Raw genomic sequence first — 27,367 nt, forward strand, 5'->3', positions numbered from 1 at the left:
TGCTGCAGCAAGAACAGTTGCTCAGAGAGTTGAGAGCATTGAGGATAGTATCTAATAGTCAATTAATAAACAAGGCAAATAACTTTGAGTGGTTTTCCTTGGTTCCTGATGAGTTGACAGATGTTACCAATACCACTCAGCTGTTCATTCAAGGAGTCAGTGACAAATTTGAAGCGACTGAAGAATTAGCCTCTATGAATAGCCCCTGTGAGACAACTTTAAGAAAGGATATTTTTAAATGAAATCACACACTTTAAATGAGTATGTTGTGTGATAGGTGAATTAAACCTCAATAAAGTTGTTCTTTAAAAAAGTGATTTTAAAGGCGTTGAGAAAACATTATTTCAGTATAAACTGAAGTAGAATCTGCTAAGATGTGTTACAACTGGAGGTGGTAGAAATACGTGTGGAACAGAAAAAAAACTGTAGTGTAATTCATTTACAAAGCTTGTGAAAATGCTAGGCATTTAAAGCTTATGGATGGCTATTCCTTGTATTACTTATGAGTAAGTATTTTGCTGAAAATATTTTAATATATCATGTGTTATGTAACCAGTAGTGTCAATGGTGAATTTTATTCACTGTCAGTGAACTTGACCAACACTGTTCTGTGGTTTTTGTCACATGTATAAGCTAATATCCTGACTTACCCTACCATAAAGCAGTTTGATGGCTTAGCAGTAGTAAAGTTTATTGCAAATTTTTGAGTACAGGGCTGAGATTAAAATATTAGTGAGAAGAACCACTCTTATCACACAAAAATGGTTTACATGCAAATTTTATACTGTGGTAAAGTCATTTTAACAATTGATGTTGTGTAAGTCACAATACAAGCTGCCTTCTATACTTCCTGTGTGGTCAAAAGGTTAAAATGAAAAGATCTTTCCCACACAAATTTGCAGCAGACATATAATCTGAACTTAAACTATAGTTCCAGCAGTACTTTTAGGACTTTAATGCAAGTACGAAAACAAATTTTATATTTCAAAGTCCAATTTATGAAGCAATTGAGAAGCATCTACCTAACTTTCAATTGGAAGTGATTAGTTTGCAATATAATGGCATGCTAAAAGGCACTACCAATAAAAGAATCTCATAGAATTCTATAACTGCCTCCCAAGCAATAAATAAAGCATGGGGAATGGTGACACATAGTAGGTGCTTTTTAGGTATAAGTTGTTATTAATAACTACATTTCTACATTTAATTTCTGTACCTCTTCTCAACTATACAGAGTTATGGTCATTGCAAAAGTTCTGTGTAGGCAGAGGGAGATCTCTGGTGATACAAATTTCCTTTAAGATGGTCCTCTCTAAAATTGCGCTGGTCGCCCAAGCCGGTTTGGCTCAGTGGATGGAGCGGCGGTCTGCGGACTGGAAAGTCCCAGGTTCGATTCCGGTCAAGGGCATGTACATTGGTTGCGTGCACATCCCCCGGTGGGGGGTGTGCAGGAGGCAGCTGGTCGATGTCTCTCTCTCTCATCGATGTTGCTAACTCTCTATCCCTCTTCCTTCCTCTCTGTGAAAAATCAATAAAATATATTTAAAAAATAAAAATAAAAAATAAATAAAATTGCGCTGGTGTTGTATCTACCTAATCCATCCAGCTCACTTAAAATATATATATGTTTTTTTATTGATTTTCAGAGAGAGGAAGAGAGAGAGAGAGAGAGAGAGAGAGAGAGAGAGAGAGACATCAATAATGAGAGAAAATCATCAATCGGCTGCCTCTTGCATGTCCCCGCTGGGGATCAAGCCCACAACCCGGCATGTGCCCTAACCAGGACTAAGAATCGTGACCTCCTGGTTCATGGGTCGACACTCAACCACTGAGCCACACTGGCTGGGCCCAGCTCACTTTTTTAATGTTCTTTTATTATTTTGGGGTAGTAGCTTTAGTGAGATGTAATTCACATACCATACAATCCACTCATTTAAATTTAATTTAATCACAACCAATTTTAGAAGATTTCCATCACCCCAGAAAGAAATCCTTACTTTTTAGCTATCATCCCCCAATCCTCTCACCTCCCATTAGCCCTAGGCAACAACCAATTCACTTTCTGTGTCTATAGATTTGCCTATTCTGGACATCCTATATAATAAAAGCCTAATATGCTAAGTGTCCAGTCGTTTGGATGTTTGTTCAACCAATCAAAGGGTAACATGCTAATGATATGCTAAGGCCATTCAACCACTCGCTATGACGTGCATCAACCACCAGGAGGCAGACGCTTCGACTGGTAGGTTAGCTTGCTGCTGGGGTCCGGCTGATCAGGACTGAGCGAGATGGGCCAGACACACCCTGGAGCCCTCCCACGATCCCTCCCAGGTTGGCCAACCTCCCACATCCCTCCCTGGCCCCACAGGGGGGAGTGCTGCTCAGCTAGAAGCCTGGCTCATGGCTGGCAAGCACAGTGGCGATGGTGGGAGCCTCTCCGCCTCTGCAGCAGCGCTAAGGATGTCCGACTAATGGCTAGCAGGCCTAAGCTGTCAGTCAGACGTACCTCAAGGGCTCCTGGACTGCGAGAGGGTGCAGGCCGGGCTGAGGGACCACCCCCACCCTGAGTGCACAAATTGTGTGCACCAGGCCTCTGGTTTAATATAAATGGAATCATACAATTGGTAGTCTTTTGGCTTGTTTCACTTAACATAATGTTTTCAAGATTCATCCATGTTGTACCATGTATCAGTACTTATTCCTCTTTATGGCAGAATAATATTTCATTGTATAGATATACCCCATTTTTTCTTACCCATTTGTTGGTTTATGGATATTAAGTATTATAAATAATGAATGTTCATGTACAAGTTTTTGTGGGGGCATATTTTGTTTTTCTTAGGAGTACCTAAAAGTGGAATTTCTGGGTCAAATAGTAAGTCTGTGTCTAACGTTGTGAGGAACTGCCAGACTGTTTTCCAAAGTGGCTGTACCATTTTACCTTAGTACATTTCCACCAGCAGTGTATAAGGGTTCCAAATTCTCCACATCCTCACCCACACTTACAATTATCTATATTTTTTATATCTATCCTAGGGACGATAAAGTGTCACCCAGCTCACTCTTAATTCTCTGAGATGGACACTGCCCTCCTCCCGCTCTATGCTGGGTCCATATGGGAACACCACCCTGGGACCCCAGCCCTGAAAGACTGTCGGGGTATTGCCACTAAAATTTAACTCCAGAGATTGTGCCCTATTGGTAATTAGCTTTTCAATTCACAAACCCATGCATTTACACCACCCTCTAAGAAGGCACTGTTGAGAGACATGGAAATATTTTTCCAGGGACTACAAATACTCCCAGGGCAGATTATTACAAGGCATCTTGACTCAGCAAGAGCTAGGACAAGATCGCTGCGAGAGAGTTCTGCACACACCACTGCCCAGCCCACCTTCCACCCTCCATGCTGTGACTTACAGAGTCACTAAGGAGACTTCTGGGGAGAATAACTAGGGCCAATGGGAGAGAAGTCTCCCTGGGGAGTCGGGCCCCACATGAGGTCAGGAGGGCCGAGGGGAGGATTGTTTCCGGTCCTGCCCTGGGTGGCAACTGCTGCCTCGGGTGGAGCAGAGATTGATATATTTGCCACTAGAGAAAGTCAACCAATCAAGGGTTATTCATTGTGTCCCTACTGTGTGCTGGCCTCTGCTGGGTGTTATGCTTACTGAGTGTACTTTGCCAGGAGTGTTTCAAGGTGAGGTCTTCCCATTATACCTGCTCCCACCACACCCCAAACCTGTCCTTCATAGCATTTTGCACAGAGTTATTGCAGAAATGCTAATTTGAGTTCATTGCTATATCCCCAGAGCCTGGACCAGTGTCTAGTGCTTGTCAATACTCTAATGTATTTGATGAATGAAGGAAAGAATGTAAACTCAACACTGCCTGCTGGAACCCAAGGACCTCAATGTATATATTGTTTAATAGTTTATTCACAGTTAGTAAAAATATGGTATTGTTGAAAATTTTCTTTGTCATGATGACTGTAATATTCCTCCCATGAACTCACCAAATTTGTCCTGACCAAGCCCCAGATGTTGGACATTTGCAGAGTTTTTAATTTTTTTCTATGGCAAATAATAGTGATCCATTCTTGTAAAACGTGTCTTTGAGCACTTGTCTGGCTATCTCGTTAGGATAAATTACTATAGTAGAATTCCTGGGTCAAGGGTTGCATCCATTTTTAAAGGTCTGTAATACATACCGGCAAATGTTCCTTCTTCAAAGGCTGTGCAGGCCTGTTTCCCACACACCATTGCCAACAGCAGGCATCATCGTTCTTTTCATCTTTGCCAATGGAAGTTCTTACAATCATGGTATCTATTCCTGCATATCCATGGTATCATGATTCCTAGTGTAAGCAACCTCTCAGGGAATTGCTTTGAGTACACGTCAATGTTGTTTTTTTTATTGTGTTTCTTTTTTCAAATTTGCCATAAAGAAAACAATTTCTGAGAAAGCCAAATCAAAGATTCCTTCTTGAAAGAGACATGTTATAGGTGACTAGGAGCAGCAACAACAAGCAAACAGAATGTTTGGTGAAGATTTTGGGGATGGTTGTTCAAGCCTTGAATACTGAGTTAAACCCCATTGCGCTCTCCCCAGGCTGAGTCAGTTTGGGGCGGGGGTGTGTGTGTGGGGGGGTTCCCAGGAACAGGTGTTTATCTGATTAAAGTCAATCGGAAAATAACTCAGAGCTCAGCCCACCCCATTTTCTCTTTTACTATATGATGTGACATTTTTTCAGGTTGTTGATATTATTTCTTTTTTACTTCATTTACCTGTTTGCTTCTCCTGCCTCCACACTTTTAAAGGCCCTCTCCCTCAACAGCCATTCAACGATGTGTCCTACCTAGCTCAGTGTTCTCCAAACCTCAGTCAATTTTGTGCCACCCTCAGGTTCCCGACAAACTGTATATACAGCATTCCCCGCCTAGTTCACGGTTTCGTTTTCCTCTGTTTTACGCACTTGAGGCCAGTTGCAATCCACCTGAGCAACCCGGGCGGGGCCGCGCCCTGTTCTGAGCAGTGATGAAATCTCCCGCCTCCTGCTCCCTCCCTCCCAGGACATGAATAGCCTCTTTTATCTGCTCTGTACCAGCAACCCATCTGTTAGTCACCTAGTAGCTGGCCATGTGATCAGGTCGATTGTCACGGTATCTGAGCGCTTGTGTTCAGTCACCCTTCGTTTACTTAATAATGACCCCAAGCGCCAGAGTAGGGATGCTGGCAATCACCTATGCCCAAGGCAGGCCGTAAAGAGCTTCCTTTAAGTGAAAAGGTGAAAGTTCTCGACTTTATAAGGAGAAAAATAACATGTGAGATTGCTAGGATGTATTATGGTAAGAAAGAATCTTCTATCCATGAGGTTGTGAAAAGGGGGAAAAATTCAGGCTAGTTTGGCTGCCTCACCTCCACCTGTGACGGTTATGGCCGGCGTGCATGGTACGCGCTTAGGAGGGGAAAGGCGTTGCATTTGTGGGGGAAGACGTGAACAGAAAGCATGGTGTGACTGACGCCAGCATGTTGCACCAGGAAGCATGACACTGTTATGAGGACTTCAGCACGGGATCCCTGAAGCGAGTGACAATGAGCCCTTTACTGCAGGGAAGGGATGGTTACACAGATGCAGGAACAGGTTTGGACTGAAAAATGTAGAAATCACCTGAGAGCCTGCGTCTGCCCCTGAGGACTCTGCCGCCGCGCGTCTGGCAGAGCTGCAGTTGGGCAGGGCTTGGTACTATCAGAGGTTTCAGGCATCCCCTGGGGATCCTGGAACTACGCTATTATCTTTACTTTTACTTCCATAATCTTTTTCATGAAATCGACTTATTTCTTTAAGATAAGTGAATTTACTTTTAAAATAAACTTTACATCATCACCTCACATAAAACACTAGTTTTCTTTGCCATAAGTAGAAAGTCCCCATAAAATAAATACAATAAAAGTAAAGTGGGTATTGGATTCTGGGTGTGTATCTTTGATTACCAAAGGCTCTGTGCCCGAGGCCTGCTCTCTCTTCCTCGTAAAGGGAAATATGGGCGCATGCGAGAGCCAGGGAAAGATATACCCGCAGAAAGTGAGATTTCCTCCTGGTGTAATCAGAACGGCTAGAATAAGTTTGAAAGGCAATTGGTTTCCCCGCTGAGTGAATCCGTGTCCTCTATGCTGTGTCCATGGACCACTTGAAATCCTTGGTGGATCAGAGTCCCGCAGAGTCCTGTTAAAACACAGACGGCCATTCAGTGGGCACATTGGAAATGTGCATCTACACAGAGTTTCCAAGTCACGCTGGCACTGCTGGTCCGGGGAACACAGCTCCCGCGTCGCATCCTCTCTCACTTTGGGGATATCTGGGTTCGGGAAGGCTGACAGGTGCAAACCAGAAACAATGGCAAACCCCAAACAGGGGCAGACTGCTCCCATCTGTGGTTGGCAATTTTCCTCTGAAAGAGCAACAAACCCAGGCCCAGCACTAGCATCCCGGAGAGCAGTTACACGCCCGGGAACCACTCACTTCCTCTGGGAGGGGACCTGAATTATAATTTGTAGCTGCCTGAGGACAGCTTTCTGACCTTAGTCAGCCCTCCCCAGGACCCCTCCCTTCCGGTGAGTGGAGGAGGAAGTAGGTGAGAGGTCAAACTACGTTCTGGGGAAAGCCCCATCCATGTAACTTCTCCAAGAGCGTGTTAATTCCAGAAGATAGATGGTGATGAGAATTTTTTTTTTTTTTTAGAGCTGACTAAAGTCAGTGGGGTGATTAGATAAGCGATGGCAGAGTTTTATAAGCCAAGACTCCAAAAGCCTATTCCTGCGCTTTTTTATTTTTTTAAACGTATTTTATTGATTTTTTTTTTTACAGAGAGGAAGGGAGAGGGATAGAGAGAAGCATCGATGAGAGGGAAACATCAATCAGCTGCCTCCTGCACACCTCCTACTGGGGTTATGCCCGCAACCAAGGTACATGCCCTTGGCCAGAATTGAACCTGGGACCCTTCAGTCTGCAGGCCGACGCTCTATCCACTGAGCCAAACCAGTCAGGGCAATTCCTGTGCTTTTTAAATGGAACACATCTCCAGTAACTAGAAGCCCACAGGGTGGCATTAAACCTCTCCTGAGCCTCTGACACCCTTTGTGTATGAGAAGAGAGAAACCCAGGAAGAGAGCTCAACCACACCACTGCCTCCCAACAGATCCAACCACGTCCATTTGTCCGCATTGCCTTCTAGTGCGCTACCTTGTTTCTATGGAAAAATGGAGTCTGTGTTCTGGACTTACAGCTCTGGAATGGAGCAGGGGCAGTGCTAATGAATATCACCCCTTTTCCTCGCCCAGGTTCTGAATCATGTAAGAATTAAAACAAAGAATATGACCGACGGAGACAAAATATCGCTCCTCTGGGAGAATGTGGCTTCGGCTTCCAAATGCCGACCCTCTTCCCTCCCAGGCACAACAGTCGTGAGCACCCAGGTTCTCTCCCCGAAGGGAAAAGGCAGGATCAGAGGTGAGTAGTCCCACTGTGTTCTTCTGAAATAACTCACTCAGGGCCATGAATAAAGCAACGCCCTGAGCCCAGGAGCATGGCCCTCACTGAGTCCCCTCCACGTGGAAGGACCCATGAGCAACAAAGAAGCCTTTCCCGGAATGAGAAGCTCCCTGCGCCCCTGTTTGGAGTGAGCAGGCCAGCAGGGGGGCAGTTGGGGGTGAGCAGGCCAGTGGGGAGGGAAGGTAGGGGAGAGCAGGCCAGCAGGGGAGGCAGTTGGAGGTGATCAGGCTGGCGGCGGGGGGGGGGGGGGGGGGGGGGGGGGGGCGGCAAGCAGACCGGCAGTGGGGGGCAGTTGGGGGAGAGCAGGCCAGCAGGCAGAGTGGTTAGGGGCAATCAGGCAGGCAGGCAGGTGAGCGGTTAGAAGCCAGCAGTCCCGGATTGCAAGAGGGATGTCCGACTGCCGGTTTAAGCCCATTCCCTGTAAACCGGCAGTAGGATATCCTTCGAGGGGTCCCAGATTGGAGAGGGTTCAGGCTGGGCTGAAGGACACCCCCCCTTCCCCCCTCCCCCCCCCACCCCGTGCATGAATTTTGTTCGTGCACCAGGCCACTAGTAAAGTTATAAAAGAAAGAAAGGAAAGGAAGGTGGGAGGGAGGGAGGGAGGGAGGGAGGGAGGGAGGGAGGGAGGGAGGGAGGGAAAAGAAGGAAGGAAAAAAGGGCTGATATACACAGTAACATGGAAGAATTTTTCAAAATCATTGTGCTAAGGGGGAAATGCCAGACATACAGTCCATGCCATATGACTCCATTGTTTTACAATTCTAGAAAAAGTCAACTGCTCCCTAGTGACAAAAAGCAGATCAGTGTTGCCTGGAGTTGGGGGTGGAGAGAGGAATGGACTGTGAAGGGGAAGAGAAAACGTCAGGGTACATAGAAATGTTCTGCATTGTGAGCGTGATGGTGGCTCCAGATGTGTGCACATCTATGAAACTCATGGAATTTTACAATTTAAATGGATTTGTTTATTATGGCAAATTATACCCACCTCAAAAAAATTACACCTACCTCAAGAAAGTGAGTTTCAAAGGGAAAGAGAAAAGGATTTTTTAAAAAAGGTTTTTGTTTAACTCCTGGTGCCAGGAATCACCCAAGTTGAGAATAACAGCATGAAACTTGGGCCCAAGAGGTGTCTTGCGTGGGGAAAATATGTAAATGAGCCTTTTAGCTTTATAAGAGCCAACCCCAACTCCCGTTGCTGAATGGAGACTCTTAGGACAAGAAGAAATTAGCCTGCTATGTAATAATATAAAAAATGTTGTGTTTACAAGGTCAGGGCGAAAACAAGGTGGTATTGGCTCCATTCCTCAGGCCCGGCTACCCCCAGGGGGTAGCGGTTCTGGATTTTCAGGAGGAAGGACTGGACTAAGCAGACCCTCATGGGACTGATAAAGCTGGTTCCTGAAATGCGGTGAGAGGCCAGGGGCTGAGGAGCGGCTGTCCGTACAGGACCCGGGAGGCAGCGACTTGAGCAGTGAACAACCAGGAATGAAGAGATAAACTCATCTGCTTACAATTTCCCCTTTTCTACACTGTATTTCCCCCTCCGTGACCTGCCACCCACAAGCCTTCGGTAAACATAGGTTAAATGCTACAAGTTGTTATTAACAGTGTTTGAGGGCATTAATGGGGGCGAGGGTGGGGGGCGGGCACTGTCCAGGTAGAGTGACCTATGGAGAATGGTGGGTGCTCGCAGACGTGATTTCAGAGTTGCTAGGCGTGACCAAAAGGTGGCCAAAGCTAAGCAACAGGCTGGGAAAACATGTAAGTACTCCTCAGGGATTCTCAAAACTACCGGGGGAAGACAATGGATTTCCTGCACTCAGATGGGGTGAGGAAAGCACAGGCTGTATCATTGGGTATTTGAAGAAAGGGTGACCTCCTAAAAGGTGGTAGCTTGGGGACTTTTGGGACATAAAGAAATGAACCGCCACTCCCCCCACCCTCACCCCCACCCCCACCATCCCAACTCCTAAGGATGTTTGGACTGTCCTGAGTTTTTTTGGACCATGACATAGAAAAATAGTTCATAAGGCCAGGTTCATCTCTTCCATCTCAGAAGCTCATCTGAGACCAATGGTATATGACCAAACCCTAACGAGTAATTGCTTTTGGCTGATTTGACGTCAGTTAATGGCTGGACTTTGTACCTGAAAGAGAGTTAAATCGGAAGGCAGTAGGGGGAAGATCATTTCCTCCTTGGGTTACCTGGCAAGAAGATCTAAAATGAAAGCCTTCAATCGCCTCTCTCTTCTCAGCCTCCTTTTTGGTAAGGAACATTTAAATTTTTAACATTACTTTAATTGTGTTTGTTGTCTTTGCGATAGAACCAACAGGCTTTAGCTGTGCCCAACAGATGGATTATTCTGTGGATGAAATTTCCTCTCCAACTGGGCTCAAAGACACAAGACATTTCAGTCTGTGATGGAGGATACAGCAGTCGTAAGGAGGCCTCTGGACTAAGATTTGGGGTTCAGTAACCAGAGCTATTCCCGAGGCCAGAGAAGAGTGACAGTAGGTTCCCAGGGCCCAATGCCCTTCTTTTGGCCCCCAGACGTCATTTGGGTCCCAGGAAGCAGGTTTAATCCCTGCTTCTGGCATCAAGAGTTTTTCGCCCCCTCACATGTGGGAATTAAAGGGTTAGCCCCAGGTAATTCTCTTTCTCCCTCTGAGTATTGGTGCACTCTTCTATTAAACGTGTCGCTCATATCTCCGTCCCAGGTCCTGTCAGGCATAGGGGAAGCCCTTGGTAAATGAGAACAGTAGGAACGGGAGGAGCAGCAGTCAACATGACTGGCTGGTGGACAATTTTCTGGCCCCTGGAAGAGCAATGCTTACCTCCTCACCACCTAGGAATGGCCAAGCTGGGCCTCGTCAGGGTGAAAAGCCAGATTCTGCCGTCTAGGGACTCACAGACCCAGGGGGAATCAGGGAGACTTTCAGCAGTTTTCTATACGCGAGGGTTTAGAAATTGCTTTCTCTCTAAAACTTTTTCTTTTAGTCACCGATTGTCAATGTCAGAGTTCTAAAGACAATTAAGGGTCCTAGAAAACTGATCAATGGATCACTAAGCATTTACTACCCGCTAAGTCCAAAGGCGTCTGAGAGTTTAAAAAAAAAAAAAGACAACTTTGATAATCACCTTAGCCCTTAGGGCAAAGATCATCTCTATTCATCTTACTCTTTAAAAAGTTCGTGAGTCTGCAATTTTTGGAGTTTTAGTAGACACTTAATGAGACTTTTTAATTTCATCATTCTCTAAACACACCCTTTTCCTTCTCTCCCTTATACCTGTCAACAGCTTTGCCATGTAATGAAAAATTGGGACAATTGCCTCAAACCAGTGGTCGGTGGTTTGTCCCAATTGGGACAATTGCCTCAAACTCATTAGTCAACAGAGCCAAATATCAACAGTACAACGATTGAAATTTCTTTTGAGAGCCAAATTTTTTAAACTTAAACTTCTTCTAATGCCACTTCTTCAAAATAGACTCGCCCAGGCCGTGGTATTTTGTGGAAGAGCCACACTCAAGGGGCCAAAAGAGCCACATGTGGCTCTCGAGCTGCAGTTTGCAGACCACTGCCTTAAACTGTAAAAAGACAAAGAAGTCCATTTCCAGGTTGTAACAGTGCCACCTGGTGACAAATTGACAATTCTATAACATAAATGATACTACTTGGTATTCATGAACTCTTTGTCATATTTTAATAACATTCTCCCAGTTTTGTCTGTTTAATTTTTAACTTAATTTAATGTGAATTTTGTGTGTGTGTGCGTGTTTTGAAGGACTCATGTATTTTCGTTTTTAATGTTGTCAACTAAATAGTAAGTCCTCACCTTGTTGATAGGTTCTGCAACTTAAAGCAAAACTATGTATATTAAAACCAGTTTTACTAAGCTAATTGATACAAACAGGAGTTAAGTTCCTACATCTCATCAACGTTATTGCAAAAAACTGTTGAATGAAACAACGTTATTCAAGAACCGGTTGCATTTATTTTTCAGAAAAGAATTAATTGGGTGCTAATTACAGCTGACCCTTGAACAACACAGGTTTGACTTTCAAAATCCGAGTATAAATGGATTCAGGTAGTTCAAACCTGTGTTATTCAAGCTTCAACTGTTGTATTAAATAACTAGAGGTCCTGTGCATGGATTTGTGCACCAGTGGGTTCCTGCACCCTCTCACAATCCAGGACCCCTCGGGGGATGTCGGAGGCCTGGTGCACAGATTCAGCCCAATCCCCACAGTCCAGGCGGAGGGACCAGACTGTGTATGAATTGGTGCACTGGGCCTCTAGTATGCATATAAGATCTTTGGTTAATCTCTTCCCGCCCTCCCCCCTCTCCCCTTCCCTCTGATATTCATCAGTCTGTTCCATGTTTCCATGCCTGTGTGTTGAGCATCTGCCCCCTGATGGTCTGTGCATGTATAACTACTGTCAAATAGTCAAAAGGTCACTTAGGCTTTTACTAATCCTATCTAATAAAGAGATAATATGCTAATTGACCCTCACACCATTGCAAAGATGGCGGGGCCCACAGGCAATAAGAAGGGAATATGCTAATTGACTGTCACACCCTCAAAGATGGCAGCATCCACAGGCAATAAGGAGGGAGTATGCTAATTGACTGCCATGCCCTCAAAGATGGTGGCACCCACAGCCACAAGATGGTGGCACCCAGTCCCCTCAGCCCCATTGGGGTGCCTGCTTCTGGAGTTCCCCAGTCCCCTCAGCCCCCAGACGCCCAGGGCCACCCGAGGCTCAGGTAACTAGGGCCAGCCGAGGCTTGTGCTGTTGGTAGTTGCAGCAGCAGAGGTGTGATGGGGGCGTCACCTTCTCCTGATCACTGGTTCGCCTCCCACCCCTGAGGGATCCCAGACTGTGAGAGGGGGCAGGCTGGGCTGAGGGACACCTCCCCCCTTGCACAAATTTCATGCACTGGGTTGATAGATAGATAGATAGATAGATAGATAGATAGATAGATAGATAGATAGCAATGGTCATTATATAGTTAACTAGAGGCCCGATGCATGAAATTCATGCAAGGGCCTTGGCCCCAGCCCCTGCCCGCCGCCGCGGCCAGGGCCTCTGCTGCCTCTGCCCCAGACCCTGCCTGCTGCAGCTTTGTCAGGAAGGACGTCCGGTCTAATTAGCATATTATGCTGTTATTATTATAGATGCTAATTGGAAAAAAGTTCAACTGAGGTTTTAGTTCCTCATCTTTCTGTGCTAGCTTGTCAGTGATAGTAAGTTCATAACGACCTCAAAGAAGACAGGAGAAGGTAGCCCCGAATAGCAATTGTCTACTATATCATTCCACACATTCTTGATAATAGACAACAGGAAGAAAATCCCCATAGGTCAGACATGATTTTGGTGGAGCACCCATTCTGTCTAGTTGGAGATCTTTGAAAGTTGTCTTTGATGCTCCTTGTATCTCCTGGTGAAAGAGGAGCCTTGTTGGTACAGTCTGCTGCACGACATGGATTAATAGCCAGATAGGCTTTTTCGGAGAAAATGTGGCCCTTTCGGTGTTCACCCTGTGCTTCTGCATGATTCTCTCTCTCCACTGCTCCCTCATTCTCACTCTCTCCCTTCCACACTTGGAAATGGCTAAAGTGGAACTAATCTTTGAAGTTGGATATAGTGCCCTGCTTTGAATCATGGCCCATTTTAATTTGAGCTTTTTCCTACCTCGTTTTTGCTGTAAAATCCTTCCATTTGACTTTTAATAGACGGTTATTCTGTGAACAATATTTCAGATGCAGTTACAGTTTTCAAAGTTTTGCATTTATATGATAATTTAGAGTGCAAGGGCTTTTATGTTTGCACATGCATTATGAATTCCGCTGCCTGTTCCCTGAAAGGGGAAACGGCTTCCCTCTCCCCACTGCAGGTGAGCTCACTGAGGCAAATGCCTAGACTGGAGTGAAATGTGGAATCTGTTTCATGAAGATAGAACTACCTCATTGTGCAAGCAATAGAAACCCACTCAGGGTAACTTCAGCCAAAATGAAGACTTTATGTTAATGACATAGAAATATCTCATCCAGTAGAAAATAGTGTACAGAGGCCTCACTGGGCAAGGCAGAGCAGAACTGCATCATGGTCTGGATCTCTGCTTCACTATTGCTTTTCTCATTGCCAGCCTTCCTATCGCTCTTTGGGCTCCACTTTCCTGCACGACACCCTCCTAGGCTACCTGGTCTCTATCACCTGAGTTCCTTAGAGCAGCGGAAGCAAATTCATCCTTTGAATTCTGATTCTCAATTCTCTATATGGAGAGAACCTGATTGGCTGGCTCAGTGTGGGTCAGAGGTAGACCCTCAGTCATTTCTGTTCTGGGCATATGGAGTCTTGTAGAGTTTATAACTAACCAGAGGCCTGGTGCACGAAATTTGTGCATGGGGGGTGTGTGTGGAGAGGGTGCCCAGCCTGCACCCTGTCTAATCTGGGACATCCCTCTCACAATCCAGTACTGCTGGCTCCCAACCGCTCACCTGCCTGCCTGCCTGATTGCCCTTAACTGATTCTGCCTGCCAGCCTGATCACCCCCTAACCACTCCCCTGCCAGTCTGATCGACACCTAACTGCTCCCCTGCCAGCCCGATTGCCTCTAACTGCCCTCCCCTGCAGGCCTGGACACCACTAACTGCCCTCCCCTGCTGGCCTGGTTGCCCCCAACTGCCCTCCCCTGTAGGCCTGATTGCCCACAACTGCCTTCCCCTGCAGGCCATCTTGTGGTGGCCATCTTGTGTCCACATGGAGACAGCCATCTTTGACCACATGGGGGCAGCCATCTTGTGTGTTGGAGTGATGATCAATTTGCATATTACTCTTGTATTAGTTAGGATGTTCTGCCTTCTGAAACTTGGCATCTTTGTTCTTCCAGCCATCAGCCAAGTTACAATAATTCCCACAACCACCGCCACCACTGCCACTCCCACAACCGCCACCACTGCAACTCCCGCCACCACCGCCACTCCTGCCACTCCCGCCACCACCGCCACCACTGCCACTCCTGCCACTCCTGCCACTCCTGCCACCACCGCCACCACTGCCACTCCTGCCACTCCCGCCACCACCGCCACCACCGCCACTCCCGCCACTCCCGCCACCACCGCCACTCCTGCCACCACCGCCACTCCCGCCACCACCGCCACTCCCACCACCACCGCCACTCCCGCCACCACCGCCACCACCGCCACTCCTGCCACCACCGCCACTCCTGCCACCACTGCCACCACCGCCACTCCCGCCACCACCGCCACCACCGCCACTCCCGCCACCACCGCCACCACCGCCACTCCTGCCACCACCGCCACTCCCGCCACCACCGCCACTCCCACCACCACCGCCACTCCCGCCACCACCGCCACCACCGCCACCACCGCCACTCCTGCCACCACCGCCACCACCGCCACTCCTGCCACCACCGCCACCACCGCCACTCCTGCCACCACCGCCACTCCTGCCACCACCGCCACTCCCGCCACCACCGCCACTCCCGCCACCACCGCCACCACCGCCACTCCTGCCACCACTGCCACTCCCGCAGCCACTACCAGCACCACGATAGCACCTACTTCCAGCAGTGTCATTTCACCAGGTAAGAGCAACTCCCTCAAAGACACCTCACTGAGGAGTCAGCATTGTGGAGGGTGGCAGGCAAGTATGTTCTGATGGGATAGGGAAGTGGTTATAGAGACTCAGGGTTTCCTTGGATATGAACCCTTGAAATTCAAAACTCTGAGTCACAATGGCTAGTAGTGATGGCCGAGGCCCTAAAAATTACCCACAGTTCCATTATGTTCTCCTTTCCTTACTACCCATCCTACCTCAAGCTATTGATGTGGAATATTTTTATGAACTTGGACTTTATGAAAGGCATTTCCCTAATTGCCCCATCCCTAAGGGTTTTCAAAAATAGTTTCAGCTTCTCTGTGAAGGCCAGGTCCAAATAAGCATCAACACTTCAGCTCCGCCCCCCTCCTCCAACCTGGTCTAGCGCCTTTATCTAAGGAAGGAGTCAGCTCTACCGTTATTCCTTCTCAGGTGTTATTGGAAAAGAGGACAAGTTATGATGGTGGAATTTGAGCCTGAGGGATAAAAAGCCAAACAGCAGCAGTGCTCAAATGGTCCTAGACATGACCGGGCCATTGTCCAAAGGCCCGTTGTGCTGGGAGTACTGTCTAAGAGTTGGCCTCAAGCCAAAGTTATTGAAACAAACCACTTGACTCATTTCCCAAAGCTTGGTCCAGCATGGGGGTCAGCAGACTTTATCGATAAAGGCAAACTAGTAAAGATTTTAGATTTTTGTGGGTCACAACAGGGTCTTTCTTGCAACTACTCACACACTGCCATTTTGACGTAGAAGCAGTTATAGTCAATATATAAATGAATGAGCCTGGCAGTGCACCAATAAAACTTTATAAGAACAGAAGATTGACCAGATTTGGCTCTTGAGTCATCGTTTGTCAACCCCTGGTCTAAAAGAATCCTCAAACCTAGGCTTGAAGGGTCTGGATAAACCCTGTTGCTCTCAGATAGGGAAACAGAGGCCTCGAGAGGGCAGCCACTTGCCCGAGGTCAGAGAACAAGTTGAGTCTCCCTTCACTTACATCTTTCGGTTTCCCCAATGTTCTCTGATAGATCTAAAAAAAATGGTGATTAAGCAAATGGAGCCCTTATGTAAGACCTGGTTCCCAGTCTTTTGTGTTTGGAGGGGCCACTAGTTATGGAAAAAGAAGCTTAAACAGGGTAAAAGGATAGTCAGTAAAAACTAAATCTCCCTCCTGTCCTAAATCCTTAGGATCCAGGTTTCTAGTTTCCTTCCCCAGAGGCCAGTTCTATGGCCAATTTCTTGTGTCTCCCTCCACAGATAATCTATATAAATATGTACATATTAGTGTGTTTTTGTTTATTCCCCCCTTTCTCATATATTTTTATTGATTTTAGAGAGAGAGAAAGGGAGAGGGAGAGAGAAATAGAAACATCAATGATGCGAAGGAATCATCTATCAGCTGCCTCCCGTGTGCCCCATGCTGGGGATGGAGCCCACAATCCGGGCATGTACCCTGACCCAGGTCATCGAACCAGTGGCCTCTTAGTTCGTGGGTCGATGCTCAACCACTGAGCCACCGGCTGGGTATGCATTCCCCCTTTTAATCACAAAAAGAGTATGTTATACACATTGTAACTTATATGTAGATTTCTAAAAAAAGCTATATCTACCTATAGGTTCATAAGCAATCAGACAACTCTGAAGGTTGCCAGACACTTCATTTATTCAGAAATCAAAGCTCAGAATCATTTCATTTGAAAGAGATGAATAAAATGGCCAGCCAAGATCATCATTTGGCCACTGACCTAACTTTCTTCCTTGGATCCCATTTGATCTCCGGAGATAAAAAAAAAAAAAAAAGATGCTGCACCCTGCCTGGTCTGGGGTCCCAGGCAGCAGTGCAGAAAACAACTGCAATATTATCCTAACCATTTATTCAAGTAATCCACTCAGAAAGCTAGGGAGTGGAGTGTCATTTCTTCAGTTCCTCTTAGAATTGTCACTGACTTAATCCACATTCTCCCCTTAACATTCCTTCCTTTCATTATGGATCTGTATATCATGCATGCTAACCAGAACATAGCATCTAGTTTCTTTTTGGAGCTTCTTGCCTGTTCATCCCTATAAGACAGTTACTTATACCTTCCTTAAAATATATTATTTCTGTAATTTGAAAGAAGATATGTACCCCTATGTTCGTAGCAGCTTTATTTACAATAGCTGAGATGTGGAAACAGCTCAAGTGCCCATCAGTAGATGAGTGGATAAAAAAGCCGTGGCACATTTACACAATGGAATACTACTCTGCCGTACAAAGGAAGAAAACTTCACCCTTTTCGACAGCAGGGATGGACTTGGAGAACATTATGCTAAGTGAAATAAGCCAGCCAGATAAAGACAAGTACCACATGATTTCACTCATATTTTGGCTTTAATTAACACACTGAACTACCAAGCAGACTACAGCCAGACACATAGATAGAGAGTAGGCAGACAGCTGGGGAGGAAGGGTGTTGAAGGGATTGAGCAAAAAAGAAAAAAGAGAGAGAGAGAGAGAACTCATGGACATGGACAACAGGACAACAGTGTGGTGATTGCCGGTGGGGGTGGGGGTGGGGGTGGAAGAGAACATACAGATAAATGGTGATGGAAAAATAAAGTAAATTTTTAAAAATATGGTGATTTCTATAAAATAGTTTGGGGAGCCCTATCTGGTGTTAGAGCGTCAGACACCAAGGCTCTGGAGGTTCCTTGAGTTACAGAGATTCCTGGCTCCTGGGAACTGCTCTGAGCACAGCCTTGCCACCAAGCTCTGACCTTTACTGTTCACAAGCACCTGTTCCTGAATTTCAGCAACAAGCTCCCTAGATGCATGAGAAAATATGTATTTGCTTCTGGCTCCTCTCAGGGTGTGCCCTGGAATAACACAACCAAGGCATAGAAGGCTCCCAGAAGGGAGGCATGAACATTTAAAAGTATGTTTCTGGGTGTCATTTGTTGTTCTGTGGAGTTTTCACCTCTTTCTACTCCATTTCAGGTCCTTGCAAAGATGATTCCTGTAGCAGTGATGCTTCGTGTGTGGGTCTGAATAATTCATACTTTTGCCTGTGTATTGATGGGTATTACTATAATTCTTCCACATGCAAGAAAGGTGAGTTACAAAGGATGAACCGTGCAGAGCTGCATCTCATACTTAAACTGGAATAGGCCTTAGCCGGTTTGGCTCGGTGGATAGAGCGTCAGCCTGTGGACCCAAGGGTCCAAAGTTCGATTCCGGTCAAGTGCATATGCCTGGGTTGTGGGCTTGGTCCAACATGCAGGAGACAGCCAATCAATGATTACCTTTTATCATTGACTAGAGGCCCGGTGCACGAAATTCGTGCACGGAGGGGGGTTGTCCCTCAGCCCAGCCTGTACCCTCCAATATGGGACCCCTTGAGGGCAGTCAGACATCCCTCTCACAATCCAGGACTGCTGGCTCTCAAATGCTTGCCTGCCTGCCTTCCTGATTGCCCCTAACCACTTCTCCCTGCCAGCCTGATCACCCCCTAACCACTCTGCTGCCAGCCTGTTTGCCCCCAACTTCCCTCCTCTGCCGGCCTGGTCACCCCTAACTGCCCTCTCCTGCAGGGTTGATCACCTCCAACTGCCCTCCCTTGCAGGCTTGGTCCCTCTCAACTGCCCTCCCTTGCAGGCCTGGTCCTTCTCAACTGCCCTCCCTTGCAGGCCGGGTGGCTCCCAACTGCCCTCTCCTGCTGGCCATCTTGTGGTGGCCATCTTGTGTCCACATGGGGGCAGGATCTTTGACCACATGGGGGCAGCTATATTGTGTGTTGCAGTGATGATCAATCTGCATATTACTCTTTTATTAGATAGGATAGAGGCCTGGTACAGGGGTGGGGGCCAGCTGGTTTTCCCTGAAGGGCGTCCCAGATCAGGTGGGGGTTCCCTTGGGGTGTGGGGCAGCCTGAGCGAGGGGCTTGTGGTGGTTTGCAGGCCGGCCACGCCCCCTGGCAACCCAAGCAGAGGCCCTGGTATCTGGAATTTATTTTCCTTCTACAATTGAAACTTTGTAGCCTGGAGCGGAGCCAAGCCTGGGGCTCCCTCTGAGGCCCGCAGCCATTTCTGTTGGGGTTATAATAGAAACTTTGTAGCCTTAAGCGGGTGGGCCCGGCCAAGTTGTGTGGAAAGCTTTGCTTCCCCTGTTGCTGGTGGCAACCCTGGCCTGCTCTCTCAAGCTCCATTCTGCCGCCATTTGTTTGAATTTGTTTACCTTCTATAATTGAAACTTTGTAGCTTGAGTGGAGGCTTAGGCCTGGCAGGGCAGGCGGAAAGCTTGGCTTCCTCTGTTACCTAGGAAACCTTGCTCTCTGTGGCTGTAGCCATCTTGGTTTGGATTAATTTGCATACTTGCTCTGATTGGATGGTGGGCATGGCTTGTGGGCGTGGCTTGTGGGTGTGTCAGAGGTATGGTCAATTTGCATATTTGTCTATTATTAGATAGGATGTTTCTCTCTCTCTCTTTCCTCTCCCTTCCTCTCTGAAATCAATAAAAATACATTTAAAAATAAAGGAAGGAAGGAAGGAAGGAAGGAAGGAAGGAAGGAAGGAAGGAAGGAAGGAAAGAAGGAAGGAAGGAAGGAAGGAAGGAAGGAAGGAAGGAAGGAAGGAAAGAAGGAAGGAAGGAAGGGGAATAGAAAACTTAAAATAATGGCAAAAGAGCTTCCAGGATATGAGAGGTAGAGGAACATTTGGAGGCAACAAAGGCCAGTAAAATAGAAAGATGGCTCCTGCCTTTGTCTCTGTGGAACCAAGTGTGAGAGGAAATGGGCTGTCAGGTGTGTGGGCTAGTCCTGAGGTCTGGGAGTGGATGTGCGCCTTCACTTTTTCTGTCCAAGGGAACGGTGCCATGAGGACAAATGGGAATGACAGGTGTCGAAGGCCCTGAGAAGGTACAACAACTGCACAAAGTAGTGCTGTCACGTGGGGACCCTGCGGCAGAATGAGGGCAAGTGCCTAAGACCACGTGGTCTGACAGGCCTGGCTGGTTCTCTGACTTAGGATTTGCTGGCTCCATAAAAGCAAACCCCATTTTTAGAGACTTCAGAGCCTCTCGGGTCTAGAAAGGGACACTAGGAGCAAATGTCCATAAACTTGACGTAACACCTTTTTGGTTAGGTCAGCTGGGTGCTATGAAGTTTCCAAGGCTGTTTTCTATAATAAACTTCTATTTTTCATGAATAAGAAGTCCCCCCCCCCTTGCCAGAGCAGATCAATTGTATAGAAAACAAATGCATAGAGCAACCAAAGGACTTGTATGCATACATATAAGCCTAACCAATGGACATGGAACCAGGGGGTGAGGGCATGAGTGGAGAGGGGTTAATGGAGGGGGGGGGGGGGATGAGGACACATATGTAATACCTTAATCAATAAAGAAATTTAAAAAAAAGAAAACAAATGCATAGTATTCGCCACAGGGATTAGAGGTATTTCAAAAGCCGAAAGGATGTTATTTTTCATGCTAATAATCTTGTTTCTAGGGATTCTCTCTAAGTCAATGACCCCAAATATAGAAAGGTGTGGGCATAAATATGTTCATTGCAACCTCCCCCCTTTTAAATAATTAGAAGTGCTAAAAAACATAAAACAAAAATGACTACATCAATGAAGGGAACATATATTTCACAGAATATTATGCAGCTTTAAAAAGTAATAGCTATAAAGACCAGGTAATGATTTGTAAAAATGTTTAAAATTCTTAATATTTAATAACTAGAGGCCTGGTGCATGAAATTCGTGCACGGGAGTGGGGGGGGGGGCCCTCAGCCCGGCCTGCATCCTCTCTAATCTTGGACATCTCTCTTATAATCCAGGACCACTGGCTCCTAACTGCTTGCCTGCCTGCCTGCCTGATCACCCCTAACCACCTCTGCCTGCCAGCCTGATCACCCCCTAACTGCCTCTCCTTGCTAGCCTGATCGCCCCCTAACTGCTCCCCTGCAGGCCTGCCTGATTGCCCCTAACCACTCTACCTGCCTGCCTGATTACCCCTAATTGCCTCTGCTTGCCAGCCTGATCACCCCCTAACTTGTTTCCTGCTGGCCTGATCACCCCCTAACTGGTACCCTGACGGCCTGGTTCCCTGCTAACTGCCCCCCTGCCAGCCTGGTCACCACCTAACTACCCCCCCTGCTGCTTGCCTCCTAACTGCTTGCTCCCCTGCTAGCCTGATCGCTCCCTAACCACCTCTGCCTTGGACCCCACCACCATGGCTTTGTCCGGAAGGAAGTTGAAGATGTCCGGTAGACCAGGTCTAATTAGCATATTACCCTTTTATTAGTATATATAAGTAAAGAAGATTCATGCTATAAAGTTGGAATTATAATGATATAAACTATGCATAAGAAAAAAAGGAACTGGGGGAAATATAGATTTCCCCGCTATCTGAAAGCAGAGCTTTCCACTGAAACCTTTTGTACACTGAAATGGTGTAAAACGAAGAAGCAATTATCTTAGGAGACATCCTGCTAACAAAGCACAAAATACATAGAGACGAAGCACAGACACCGTGCAGAGCTATGGCAGTTTGGTGCCGGGATGCTGAGGGGTGTTTCTAGGGAAGGAGCTGGTGGGCCACTCTCACTGCTCAGGGTGTACGCTGCCTCTATAGCAGCTTGATGCAAAATGCTGAACGCTGCTGGTTTGCTCAGGGGTTAGAGCATCGGCCCGCGGACTGAAGGGTCACAGGTTTGATTCCGGTCAAGGCCACATACCTTGGTTGCAGGCTTGATCCCCAGCTCTGAACCGATGTGTGTCTCTCTCACATCGATGTTTCTCTGTGTGTCTCTCCCCCTCCTTTCCACTCTCTCTAAGAATCAATGGAAAAGAAATACCCTCGGGTGAGGATGAACAAATTAATTAATTACTTAAAACGCTGAACACTATTTTTGCTTTTCACCTTTATTTTTTAATAAAAGCAAAAATCCTCTTAGGGTTTCTTTTGGTTCATGAAACAGGTCCTGATGATGTAGGCCTTTCGTCAAAGTGAAGTGGCATAAAGCGAACTTTTGAAAAGTCGGGGATACCTTATACCAAAATGAAAATGGTTGTGTTAGGTTGGGTGGGATTTGGGGTAACATTTATCAAATTTCCAGACTTCCTGCCATAGCATCATATAATGCTTAGAATTTTTTTAAAGTATGTTTTTAAACAAAGTGAAAATGACCCTCTTTACATTAAACATTACAGAAAGATTCTGCTTGAATTTCAGGAAAGGTTTTCCCTGGAACAATTAAAGTAAATGTATCAGAAACATCTGGCTTGGAAGATGAAAAGTCGATGGCCTATAAAAACTTATATGTGGAAATCATAAAATTCGTAAGTATTTTCCAACCTTCCTCCGAGTATAACACTGTGTCGCAGAGCATAGGGCTGATACTCAGGTGGTACAGCTGTTCCAGTAGTTGTTCACTAGGGAAATGAACTGTAACTGGTTGGTGAACAGCAGCTGTCCTGAGTCCCTGGTCCCTTCCTCGGCCACTGGGCCCCCCATGGTCCTCACTCCAGCCGTGCCACACCGGTCGTTACATGAGTTCTTAGAATGTTTTTAAATGAACAGGTAAATATAATGATGTTTAAAAACGCATTATTTCCACAGAATTGAAGAGAAAACCTTTTAAAGATGTTGCTTTTTTTTCTCTTCTCCTACATTCCAATTTGCATACATTTCTGAACTAGTGTGAGTTTTTTAATGCCTGGAAGAGGAACTCCACCTGAAGGGGCATCTGGTCTCCTTTCTCCCTATTGTTCAAAAATGCCAGGGCGCACAATTGCTCCTTTCCATTGTGGTTATCGTGAGCGACTGCGTCCACGCGAGATCTCCACGCCAGGACCACAGGCATGGGACCTGGAGGGGCTTGCAGAGGACATCCAGCCAGTGTTTCTCTCAATGAAGCAAGACTTTGCCGTAAAAACTAAGGTCTTATTCTATGACAATGTACTTCCATTTGGAATTACATCATTACAAAAGAGTTTTGTTATTAGAATAGATAACATATAAAAAAAGATTATCCAAACGACTTTACAGATTGTACAGAGAGAAGTAGTGCCCAGGATGGAACAGCTGGCGCCTGGCGCTGCTGGGATAAAACCCCTGGCTGCCCTGGCCCCGGTCATGACCCCTGTGCCCCATGGGCCAGCTGCCCATGACGTCTCCTCTTATTCTGGATCCACATTCCCATTTGCCAGCTTGGATGAGAGTCAGCACGTTGAAGAAGGCAAGGTCAAGGGGCTCCTCCTTCCAGGGAGCCCTGCATTTTCTCGTGTGCCTTTACCGAGCACTGGCCACTGTGGCCACCAAAAGGCCCCATCCAGCTCCAGAGCCCAGCTTAGGGACTTGGTCTCAGTCAGGTCTTGATGGTCCCAGGGCCACCAGGAAGGGGAAAGAGAGTTCTTATCATTTCCAAGAGGCCGTTAATCCAAAAGGGATGTGTCAGAACTTCCTTGCAACTCCGAGAGATAGGAAAATAGAGACAATTTACTTTCTTCAGGGTCCTCTCAGCAGATTTGGTAGCTGGGGAAGTCCCAGCTCAGACCTTGAGAAATCTCCCAGGATCCATTGTTTTACCCAGCTGGACCCAAATGGATAGTCCCTGATTTGGAGTTGCCCTGTTGCATGCGGGACCTGGCATTGTATGTGTAATATTTCTAATTCTCAAAAGAGTCCCCTGGGAGAGAGAATACTGTGCTGCCGATTTTGTGGATTAGGCAGTCAAGGACCGGGAAAGTGAAGTGACCCACTGAAGGTCACCAGGCTGATGAGGGAGAAGGTTGGGATTTGAACCCAGATCTGCCTGACCTCAGACCTGCCTTCTCCTCATTTGCTGGCCCTGTTGTGCAGTGGCGGCCAGGCAGGCCTGATAGCTCCTGCCTTCTTACCCCTGGTGTACTTGCCTTGCAGGCAACTTGAAGACGTGTTCCTTAGGTGAATTGATGCGTGCATGGAGCAGGCATATAGATAAGTCTAATAAATACGCAAAAAGACAAACCTAACAAGTTAGTCACCTTAATTTTTAAGAGTATGTTCATTGATTTTGCTTTTTTAAGTTTCTAGCTTGTTCTTGGATAACCCTGACTTATATTAAATTCTTACCATTTTACAGCAAACATTACTGAAAGGTGTTAGAGAGCATATCAAGAATAAGTAATTTGCTGCAATGAACCATGTGTATTTATATACAGGAGTTTAGAAATGTATTTATGTTAAAACCTAGATACAGTATCACTTTCCCTGCCTCTGTGTAGTTGTTTCTAAATTTGTTCTTCTCTGCCACAGTTCGAAGGTGCATTTACAAATCTGGATTTTGGACAGACGGTGATTCATAAAGTGAGGTAAGGCTGCTATGGACCGGTGGGGTACTTTGGAGGCAGGTGTGCGTTTGCTTGACTTCTCGTCTTCTCTTGAGTTCCCTGTGCTGCACTAAGGCCGCCAGTGGGAAGTCACAGGTCAGGAAGAGGTGGTCAGCCTGATGTCACACTGACCTTGGTGTGGATGGGCAGAGTGTAGCCCGGGGACAGCAAGATGCTGTCTGTGATTGGCCATTCAGCAATTTGCATGCATGGTCCAGGGCATCACCTGGATCCGCGGGTTTGGTTTGACCCCTTGGCCAACAAACCACACCTGGTCAATCCCCGGAATGTGCATTCCAGGGGGGCCAGGAAAAGAATGAGTGGCTCATGGTCATCTCTTCCCTCATATGGGGGGAGTGAGGGAGACAACGCCCACATCCCACCTGTGGCTACTGAAGAACCAGTAGTGAGCTGTTCCTGCAGTAAAAACAAGCCCTTGTTGAGCACATCAATAGGCAGTGACCAGTGTAGAGGGCTATTTAGGGACACAAGGAGGAGAAGGGTTCTCCAGAAGTTAGCGGTTCTGTATCAGCCTTCAGCCTTCTCGGAAGCACATTCACACACAGGTGCTGCAGCCCGAGGAAAGAATGCTCTAAGATGAATGAAGTTGTGCAGGAAAAGCCGCCCTAATGAGCTCGTATTTTATGGTTTGACTATTGCATCTATCTTTATAAGCTTTGTCACATTCTTGGTAGAATACCATACAGTGTATATTTATGCACAGAATTCAGAGAAAGCCTCCTGACGTTGGTGAGCTTTGAGCTGATGGTGAATGAGGGGCAAGTGTGATTGGCAGCCAGGAGACCAGCAGGCAGTCTAATGGGAGGCACAGTGCCACGTGGCAAGGGGCAGGCAGCAGGCAGAGAGGCAGGGCCCTGACACAGAGGCTCTGAAGCGGGAAGTTCACAGGGGACAGCTGCTGGAGGGATTCGCTTCGGTTTAGTGGACAACAGGGAGGTCACGCTTTCAGCACGGCTGGATAAGTGAGGTGGGATGGCTTCAGACAAACCTGAATCCTGGTCTTGGTGCTTCCTGGCTGCATGGATGAGCAGTTGTATTAACCCCTCTGCCCTTTGGTTACCTCATCTGTATACCCGGGATCACCTGATCGGCTTTCCTAAAACCGTGGGAGGAATAAATGAGGTAGCCTTTGAAAGCTCCCGTGCACAAAGTGCCTGGCACGTGGGTGATCTCAGCATGTGTTAGCTTCCCTTCCAGCATATGGGGCCCTGCAAGTGTGATGGAGGTCTGGTCCCACAAGCACTTGGGGGGAGGGTTCCCTGAAATCGAACTCCATTTGTTCTTATGGAGTTACTGAAAGGGAGCCAGCAGTGTTCAGAGGCAACCTTTCACCTGTGAGCTCAGGGTCCTGGCCAGGAGCTACCTCCTCCACGGGGACTGTGGCCGGGGGAATGCACCCTAGTCTGATTTTAACTTGAAGACGTGTGTTTTGTTTATTTTTAAGTCATCACCCAAGGATATGTGTTTTTTTTTTATTGATCTTAGAGAAGAAGGGAGAGAGAGAGAGAGAGAGAGAGAGAGAAACATTGATGTGAGAGAGAAACATCAATTGGTTGCCTCCTATACAGACCCTGACCAGGGATCGAACCCACAACCTAGTTACGTGCCCTGACTAGGAACTGAACCCATAACCTTTTGGTGCCTGGGACGATGCTCCAACCAAGTGAACCACCCAGCCAGGGTGGAAGACATTTCTTGGGCTCCATCCCATGCTCTCTCCTTTGAACCCCCAAGAACTGTATCTATGGTACAAATGTTGGAAATGGAAGGCTCCTCAGAATTTTTCTAACTCTCAAATCTCTCTTTGGACAGAGGCAGGAACTCAGGCCCAGGGAAACTGTGACTGGTCTTGGGCCGCAGAAGATTGAGACTATTTTGGGTCTAGATCTCAGGTCTCTTAACTCCAAGCCCAGCGCTCTAGTCTTTTGTCCTCCACCTTTTGGTGTCACTTAAGTGCACAGTGGCTCCCATCACTCAGAGTGTAATGTCTTGCCTCCTAAATTGGAGTGTAAGCTCAGATTCTTTGAAGGGATGAAGTACGGATGGCGTTTCTTCCCTAGCCCCATTTTGTTAAATTTATACCATAGATTTCTGGACACTTTTTAACCAATAAAGAGTAACTGTATCAAGGAGCCCTTTCCACTGCCATCTACCTTCCTTGCCAGCTCCAAATCATAAATGAATCCTGGGAGACAAGTTAAAATAAGAATTCTGAAGCCATTTGGGTTTTTTGGAGTCGCTTTTGAGGTCATGGTTTCTAGAAACAGAATTTGGTAACTGTTTTTGGATTATGCTGATTGTTCTGAAGAACCAACATGGCTATCAACCTTTCCTAAGCAGGTTGGCTATGTTTTCGAGCTTCTGTACTTATTCAACAGTCCTAATGGGGTAGAGAGAAAAAAAAGCTGAGCAGGAAAAATGTATCCTGAGTTAAAAATACACAGCCAAAGTTCAAGGAAGGGAGTTTTTTTAATGTCCTTTTATTTTTTTCTCAGTGGTTGTATCACTTGATTCCTTTGGGGCAATGAAAGAATTAGAACTTGGCCCAGCTGTGCTTAGGGCTCCAAAATGCTGATTAGAGAGAGAGACCCTTACAAGGTCCTGTCCATAGAGGACACTGCGTATTTGGTGATAGGGTTTGGTATTATATGCTCTTGTCTCCCACAGCCCCTGGGAGTGACCCAGACCCTGTCTGATGGATGACTGCTCTCTGGGCGCAGGGAGGGACCCATTCCTCTCTGTCTCTCTCCAAGTCCAGTTAGAGGTTTAACAGCTCAGCAAGAGACTCACTCTTAAGTTTCTACAGACAGTGACAAGTT

General features: G+C 46.7%; 1 protein-coding gene across 1 annotated transcript in view; it reads left to right on the forward strand.

Moving 5' to 3' along the window:
* The first annotated feature begins 5,432 nt into the window (after positions 1–5,432).
* MUC13 (mucin 13, cell surface associated) overlaps positions 5,433–27,367 on the forward strand; it is a 33,117-nt gene continuing 11,182 nt past the window's right edge. The window contains exons 1-5 of the mRNA XM_054709670.1: positions 5,433–5,448; positions 15,111–15,161; positions 18,154–18,267; positions 22,390–22,496; positions 24,454–24,509. Of these exons, the coding sequence (XP_054565645.1) occupies positions 5,433–5,448; positions 15,111–15,161; positions 18,154–18,267; positions 22,390–22,496; positions 24,454–24,509 (344 nt within the window). The remainder of the gene's footprint in view (positions 5,449–15,110; positions 15,162–18,153; positions 18,268–22,389; positions 22,497–24,453; positions 24,510–27,367) is intronic.

Source organism: Eptesicus fuscus, chromosome 3 (assembly GCF_027574615.1).
Source record: "Eptesicus fuscus isolate TK198812 chromosome 3, DD_ASM_mEF_20220401, whole genome shotgun sequence".
NCBI classification, from domain to species: Eukaryota; Metazoa; Chordata; class Mammalia; order Chiroptera; family Vespertilionidae; genus Eptesicus; species Eptesicus fuscus.